The sequence below is a fragment of the Coregonus clupeaformis genome, unplaced genomic scaffold (assembly GCF_020615455.1).
Source record: "Coregonus clupeaformis isolate EN_2021a unplaced genomic scaffold, ASM2061545v1 scaf0614, whole genome shotgun sequence".
NCBI lineage: Eukaryota > Metazoa > Chordata > Actinopteri > Salmoniformes > Salmonidae > Coregonus > Coregonus clupeaformis.
This window is the reverse complement of record NW_025534069.1, coordinates 96,107-105,000: the sequence shown is the minus strand read 5'-3', so window position 1 is coordinate 105,000 and position 8,894 is coordinate 96,107. Positions and strand designations below refer to the sequence as shown.

The following is an 8,894-nucleotide window of genomic DNA, read 5'->3' as shown; positions in this document are numbered from 1 at the left end:
ACAAGCTCAACAACAACAAGTTCTCCATCTGCAGCGTCAGGAACATCAGCCAGGTCCTGGAGAAGAAGAGGGGAAGCTGTTTTGTCGGTACGTTTCCACTGGTGGCTATGGTGTTTGAGACTAGCCCTTAGTTTCAGATTGGAGTGTACTGTGTAAGGGGTTGCAGAATTCTGGAAACTTTCCAGAAATTCCCAGGCTTTTAGGAAATCGCTGTTGGGAGTATTCCCGGAATCCTTCAACCAGGATTTCTGGAAAGCCTTGGAATTTTGGGAGAGTTTTCCAGAAATCTACACTGTCACAGATCAAATGTGTTATTTTGAATGTAATTTCATAACGTGTGTTCTGTCTGCCCCCCCCCCCCCATACAGAGTCTGGCCAGCCCATCTGTGGTAATGGGTTAGTGGAGCCAGGGGAGGAGTGTGACTGTGGATACAGCGATCAGTGCAGAGACCAGTGTTGCTATGACGCCGGCCAGCCTGACAACAGGAAGTGTAAGCTAAAACCCAACAAAGTCTGCAGGTAAGATAAGGTGGCCCTTTTTTAAAGCTGCGATACAGTACAATGCTATTCTGTTTGAGGTTTTTTTCCTAACCTGTGGTGCAGGAAGATCAGAGGCACAAATTCAGGAAAGAAGCTCTTGTACATTTAGTTCCATGCAAATGTCATGGGAATGAAATTACTAAAATTGACCTGCTTATTTCTGTAATTGTGTTATTTTGCCATAATACTAATTTAACCCTTTTCTAATATTATTTTATTTTTATTTTTTTTAGTCCTAGCCAGGGCCCGTGCTGTACTCCTGAGTGCGTCTATAAGGGCCGAAATGAGAAGTGTCGTGAGGAGTCTGAATGTGCCCACCAGGGCATGTGTAACGGGGGTACGGCCCAGTGCCCCACCTCTGAACCCAAGGCCAACTTCACCGCCTGTCACGGAGAGACTCAAGTCTGCCTCAATGGGGTGAGTGATTACTAGCTACCTTCAAGGTCGGGGGTCAACTCCATTTCAATTCCAGTCAATTCAGAAAGTGTACCCAATTCCTAATGTTCCTCATTGAAAAGCAGTGAAGGGAATTGGAATTGGAATTTCAGTGTACTTCCTGAACCCCCCCCAACCCTACGTTCTGTCTGTACCAATTTATCAGTCACCACATATGAAGTTCCCTCACAGGAAAACATTATAAATCCTTAATTCAAAAAATTGATTCTGCTTAACTGCAATACTGTATACTACATCTCAAAATACCAGGAACCACAATTATTTTATTTATTCACTTACATAGGCCTATCTATGCTGCAATTCAACTTTTAGCTACAAATGTCTAAAACAAAAAAAAACAAAAAAAATCTATATAAAAGTAATTTGAGATGTTGAAGATGATAGCTCGTTCCTTCCATCTCCTCCAGGGCTGCTCCGGCTCCATCTGTGAGAAGTATGGTCTGGAGGTCTGTACCTGTGCCAGCGTGGAGGGAAAGGACGAGACTGGCGAGCTGTGCCACGTCTGCTGTAGTGAAAAGAGTGAGTCCTGCTTGGTGTGTGTGTGTGTGTGTGTGTGTCACCCTACCCCAAGGAGTGTGAGCGTTACTACACCAGTCTGACATGAACATGATGCTTTAGGGGCATATTTCAGTAGTATTATGTCCTGACATGAACATGATGCTTTAGGGGCACATCTCAGTAGTATTATGTCCTGACATGAACATGATGCTTTAGGGGCACATCTCAGTAGTATTATGTCCTGACATGAACATGATGCTTTAGGGGCACATCTCAGTAGTATTATGTCCTGACATGAACATGATGCTTTAGGGGCACATCTCAGTAGTATTATGTCCTGACATGAACATGATGCTTTAGGGGCATATCTCAGTAGTATTATGTCCTGACATGAACATGATGCTTTAGGGGCATATCTCAGTAGTATTATGTCCTGACATGAACATGATGCTTTAGGGGCATATTTCAGTAGTATTATGTCCTGACATGAACATGATGCTTTAGGGGCATATCTCAGTAGTATTATGTCCTGACATGAACATGATGCTTTAGGGGCATATCTCAGTAGTATTATGTCCTGACATGAACATGATGCTTAGGGGCATATTTCAGTAGTATTATGTCCTGACATGAACATGATGCCTTAGGGGCATATCTCAGTAGTATTATGTCCTGACATGAACATGATGCCTTAGGGGCATATCTCAGTAGTATTATGTCCTGACATGAACATGATGCTTTAGGGGCATATTTCAGTAGTATTATGTCCTGACATGAACATGATGCTTTAGGGGCATATCTCAGTAGTATTATGTCCTGACATGAACATGATGCCTTAGGGGCACATCTCAGTAGTATTATGTCCTGACATGAACATGATGCCTTAGGGGCATATTTCAGTAGTATTATGTCCTGACATGAACATGATGCCTTAGGGGCATATTTCAGTAGTATTATGTCCTGACATGAACATGATGCTTTAGGGGCACATCTCAGTAGTATTATGTCCTGACATGAACATGATGCTTTAGGGGCACATCTCAGTAGTATTATGTCCTGACATGAACATGATGCTTTAGGGGCACATCTCAGTAGTATTATGTCCTGACATGAACATGATGCTTTAGGGGCACATCTCAGTAGTATTATGTCCTGACATGAACATGATGCTTTAGGGGCATATCTCAGTAGTATTATGTCCTGACATGAACATGATGCTTTAGGGGCATATCTCAGTAGTATTATGTCCTGACATGAACATGATGCTTTAGGGGCATATCTCAGTAGTATTATGTCCTGACATGAACATGATGCCTTAGGGGCATATCTCAGTAGTATTATGTCCTGACATGAACATGATGCCTTAGGGGCATATTTCAGTAGTATTATGTCCTGACATGAACATGATGCCTTAGGGGCATATCTCAGTAGTATTATGTCCTGACATGAACATGATGCCTTAGGGGCATATCTCAGTAGTATTATGTCCTGACATGAACATGATGCTTTAGGGGCATATTTCAGTAGTATTATGTCCTGACATGAACATGATGCTTTAGGGGCATATCTCAGTAGTATTATGTCCTGACATGAACATGATGCTTTAGGGGCATATCTCAGTAGTATTATGTCCTGACATGAACATGATGCTTTAGGGGCATATTTCAGTAGTATTATGTCCTGACATGAACATGATGCTTTAGGGGCATATCTCAGTAGTATTATGTCCTGACATGAACATGATGCTTTAGGGGCATATCTCAGTAGTATTATGTCCTGACATGAACATGATGCTTAGGGGCATATTTCAGTAGTATTATGTCCAGACATGAACATGATGCCTTAGGGGCATATCTCAGTAGTATTATGTCCTGACATGAACATGATGCCTTAGGGGCATATCTCAGTAGTATTATGTCCTGACATGAACATGATGCTTTAGGGGCATATTTCAGTAGTATTATGTCCTGACATGAACATGATGCTTTAGGGGCATATCTCAGTAGTATTATGTCCTGACATGAACATGATGCCTTAGGGGCATATCTCAGTAGTATTATGTCCTGACATGAACATGATGCCTTAGGGGGCATATCTCAGTAGTATTATGTCCTGACATGAACATGATGCCTTAGGGGCATATCTCAGTAGTATTATGTCCTGACATGAACATGATGCCTTAGGGGCATATCTCAGTAGTATTATGTCCTGACATGAACATGATGCCTTAGGGGCATATCTCAGTAGTATTATGTCCTGACATGAACATGATGCCTTAGGGGCATATCTCAGTAGTATTATGTCCTGACATGAACATGATGCCTTAGGGGCATATCTCAGTAGTATTATGTCCTGACATGAACATGATGCCTTAGGGGCATATCTCAGTAGTATTATGTCCTGACATGAACATGATGCCTTAGGGGCATATCTCAGTAGTATTATGTCCTGACATGAACATGATGCTTTAGGGGCATATTTCAGTAGTATTATGTCCTGACATGAACATGATGCTTTAGGGGCATATCTCAGTAGTATTATGTCCTGACATGAACATGATGCCTTAGGGGGCATATCTCAGTAGTATTATGTCCTGACATGAACATGATGCCTTAGGGGCATATCTCAGTAGTATTATGTCCTGACATGAACATGATGCCTTAGGGCATATCTCAGTAGTATTATGTCCTGACATGAACATGATGCCTTAGGGGCATATCTCAGTAGTATTATGTCCTGACATGAACATGATGCCTTAGGGGCATATCTCAGTAGTATTATGTCCTGACATGAACATGATGCCTTAGGGGCATATCTCAGTAGTATTATGTCCTGACATGAACATGATGCCTTAGGGGCATATCTCAGTAGTATTATGTCCTGACATGAACATGATGCCTTAGGGGCATATCTCAGTAGTATTATGTCCTGACATGAACATGATGCCTTAGGGGCATATCTCAGTAGTATTATGTCCTGACATGAACATGATGCCTTAGGGGCATATCTCAGTAGTATTATGTCCTGACATGAACATGATGCCTTAGGGGCATATCTCAGTAGTATTATGTCCTGACATGAACATGATGCCTTAGGGGCATATCTCAGTAGTATTATGTCCTGACATGAACATGATGCTTTAGGGGCATATCTCAGTAGTATTATGTCCTGACATGAACATGATGCTTTAGGGGCATATCTCAGTAGTATTATGTCCTGACATGAACATGATGCTTTAGGGGCATATCTCAGTAGTATTATGTCCTGACATGAACATGATGCCTTAGGGGCATATCTCAGTAGTATTATGTCCTGACATGAACATGATGCTTTAGGGGCATATCTCAGTAGTATTATGTCCTGACATGAACATGATGCTTTAGGGGCACATCTCAGTAGTATTATGTCCTGACATGAACATGATGCTTTAGGGGCATATCTCAGTAGTATTATGTCCTGACATGAACATGATGCTTTAGGGGCACATCTCAGTAGTATTATGTCCTGACATGAACATGATGCTTTAGGGGCACATCTCAGTAGTATTATGTCCTGACATGAACATGATGCTTTAGGGGCATATCTCAGTAGTATTATGTCCTGACATGAACATGATGCTTTAGGGGCATATCTCAGTAGTATTATGTCCTGACATGAACATGATGCCTTAGGGGCATATCTCAGTAGTATTATGTCCTGACATGAACATGATGCTTTAGGGGCATATCTCAGTAGTATTATGTCCTGACATGAACATGATGCTTAGGGGCATATTTCAGTAGTATTATGTCCTGACATGAACATGATGCCTTAGGGGCATATCTCAGTAGTATTATGTCCTGACATGAACATGATGCCTTAGGGGCATATCTCAGTAGTATTATGTCCTGACATGAACATGATGCTTTAGGGGCATATTTCAGTAGTATTATGTCCTGACATGAACATGATGCTTTAGGGGCATGTCTCAGTAGTATTATGTCCTGACATGAACATGATGCCTTAGGGGCACATCTCAGTAGTATTATGTCCTGACATGAACATGATGCCTTAGGGGCATATTTCAGTAGTATTATGTCCTGACATGAACATGATGCCTTAGGGGCATATCTCAGTAGTATTATGTCCTGACATGAACATGATGCTTTAGGGGCACATCTCAGTAGTATTATGTCCTGACATGAACATGATGCTTTAGGGGCACATCTCAGTAGTATTATGTCCTGACATGAACATGATGCTTTAGGGGCACATCTCAGTAGTATTATGTCCTGACATGAACATGATGCTTTAGGGGCACATCTCAGTAGTATTATGTCCTGACATGAACATGATGCTTTAGGGGCATATCTCAGTAGTATTATGTCCTGACATGAACATGATGCTTTAGGGGCATATCTCAGTAGTATTATGTCCTGACATGAACATGATGCTTTAGGGGCATATCTCAGTAGTATTATGTCCTGACATGAACATGATGCCTTAGGGGCATATCTCAGTAGTATTATGTCCTGACATGAACATGATGCCTTAGGGGCATATCTCAGTAGTATTATGTCCTGACATGAACATGATGCCTTAGGGGCATATCTCAGTAGTATTATGTCCTGACATGAACATGATGCTTTAGGGGGCATATCTCAGTAGTATTATGTCCTGACATGAACATGATGCTTTAGGGGCATATCTCAGTAGTATTATGTCCTGACATGAACATGATGCTTTAGGGGCATATCTCAGTAGTATTATGTCCCGACATGAACATGATGCTTTAGGGGCATATTTCAGTAGTATTATGTCCTGACATGAACATGATGCTTTAGGGGCATATCTCAGTAGTATTATGTCCTGACATGAACATGATGCTTTAGGGGCATATCTCAGTAGTATTATGTCCTGACATGAACATGATGCTTAGGGGCATATTTCAGTAGTATTATGTCCTGACATGAACATGATGCCTTAGGGGCATATCTCAGTAGTATTATGTCCTGACATGAACATGATGCCTTAGGGGCATATCTCAGTAGTATTATGTCCTGACATGAACATGATGCTTTAGGGGCATATCTCAGTAGTATTATGTCCTGACATGAACATGATGCTTTAGGGGCATATCTCAGTAGTATTATGTCCTGACATGAACATGATGCCTTAGGGGCATATCTCAGTAGTATTATGTCCTGACATGAACATGATGCCTTAGGGGCATATCTCAGTAGTATTATGTCCTGACATGAACATGATGCCTTAGGGGCATATCTCAGTAGTATTATGTCCTGACATGAACATGATGCCTTAGGGGCATATCTCAGTAGTATTATGTCCTGACATGAACATGATGCCTTAGGGGCATATCTCAGTAGTATTATGTCCTGACATGAACATGATGCCTTAGGGGCATATCTCAGTAGTATTATGTCCTGACATGAACATGATGCTTTAGGGGCATATCTCAGTAGTATTATGTCCTGACATGAACATGATGCCTTAGGGGCATATCTCAGTAGTATTATGTCCTGACATGAACATGATGCCTTAGGGGCATATCTCAGTAGTATTATGTCCTGACATGAACATGATGCTTTAGGGGCATATCTCAGTAGTATTATGTCCTGACATGAACATGATGCTTTAGGGGCATATCTCAGTAGTATTATGTCCTGACATGAACATGATGCTTTAGGGGCATATCTCAGTAGTATTATGTCCTGACATGAACATGATGCCTTAGGGGCACATCTCAGTAGTATTATGTCCTGACATGAACATGATGCCTTAGGGGCATATCTCAGTAGTATTATGTCCTGACATGAACATGATGCCTTAGGGGCATATCTCAGTAGTATTATGTCCTGACATGAACATGATGCCTTAGGGGCATATCTCAGTAGTATTATGTCCTGACATGAACATGATGCCTTAGGGGCATATCTCAGTAGTATTATGTCCTGACATGAACATGATGCCTTAGGGGGCATATCTCAGTAGTATTATGTCCTGACATGAACATGATGCCTTAGGGGCATATCTCAGTAGTATTATGTCCTGACATGAACATGATGCTTTAGGGGCATATCTCAGTAGTATTATGTCCTGACATGAACATGATGCTTTAGGGGCATATCTCAGTAGTATTATGTCCTGACATGAACATGATGCTTTAGGGGCATATCTCAGTAGTATTATGTCCTGACATGAACATGATGCTTTAGGGGCATATCTCAGTAGTATTATGTCCTGACATGAACATGATGCCTTAGGGGCATATCTCAGTAGTATTATGTCCTGACATGAACATGATGCTTTAGGGGCATATCTCAGTAGTATTATGTCCTGACATGAACATGATGCTTTAGGGGCATATCTCAGTAGTATTATGTCCTGACATGAACATGATGCTTAGGGGCATATCTCAGTAGTATTATGTCCTGACATGAACATGATGCCTTAGGGGCATATCTCAGTAGTATTATGTCCTGACATGAACATGATGCCTTAGGGGCATATCTCAGTAGTATTATGTCCTGACATGAACATGATGCTTTAGGGGCATATCTCAGTAGTATTATGTCCTGACATGAACATGATGCTTTAGGGGCATATCTCAGTAGTATTATGTCCTGACATGAACATGATGCCTTAGGGGCATATCTCAGTAGTATTATGTCCTGACATGAACATGATGCCTTAGGGGCATATCTCAGTAGTATTATGTCCTGACATGAACATGATGCCTTAGGGGCATATCTCAGTAGTATTATGTCCTGACATGAACATGATGCCTTAGGGGCATATCTCAGTAGTATTATGTCCTGACATGAACATGATGCCTTAGGGGCATATCTCAGTAGTATTATGTCCTGACATGAACATGATGCCTTAGGGGCATATCTCAGTAGTATTATGTCCTGACATGAACATGATGCCTTAGGGGCATATCTCAGTAGTATTATGTCCTGACATGAACATGATGCCTTAGGGGCATATCTCAGTAGTATTATGTCCTGACATGAACATGATGCCTTAGGGGCATATCTCAGTAGTATTATGTCCTGACATGAACATGATGCTTTAGGGGCATATTTCAGTAGTATTATGTCCTGACATGAACATGATGCCTTAGGGGCATATCTCAGTAGTATTATGTCCTGACATGAACATGATGCCTTAGGGGCATATCTCAGTAGTATTATGTCCTGACATGAACATGATGCCTTAGGGGCATATCTCAGTAGTATTATGTCCTGACATGAACATGATGCCTTAGGGGCATATCTCAGTAGTATTATGTCCTGACATGAACATGATGCCTTAGGGGCATATCTCAGTAGTATTATGTCCTGACATGAACATGATGCCTTAGGGGCATATCTCAGTAGTATTATGTCCTGACATGA

General features: G+C 41.4%; 1 protein-coding gene across 1 annotated transcript in view; it reads left to right on the top strand.

The window, feature by feature from the left end:
* LOC121568068 (disintegrin and metalloproteinase domain-containing protein 10) overlaps positions 1-8,894 on the top strand; it is a 48,675-nt gene that overhangs the window by 27,557 nt on the left and 12,224 nt on the right. Inside the window, exons 10-13 of the mRNA XM_041878638.1 lie at positions 1-87; positions 369-519; positions 774-957; positions 1,404-1,515. The exon at positions 1-87 is cut by the window's left edge and continues 97 nt beyond it. Coding sequence (XP_041734572.1) covers positions 1-87; positions 369-519; positions 774-957; positions 1,404-1,515 — 534 coding nt within the window. The remainder of the gene's footprint in view (positions 88-368; positions 520-773; positions 958-1,403; positions 1,516-8,894) is intronic.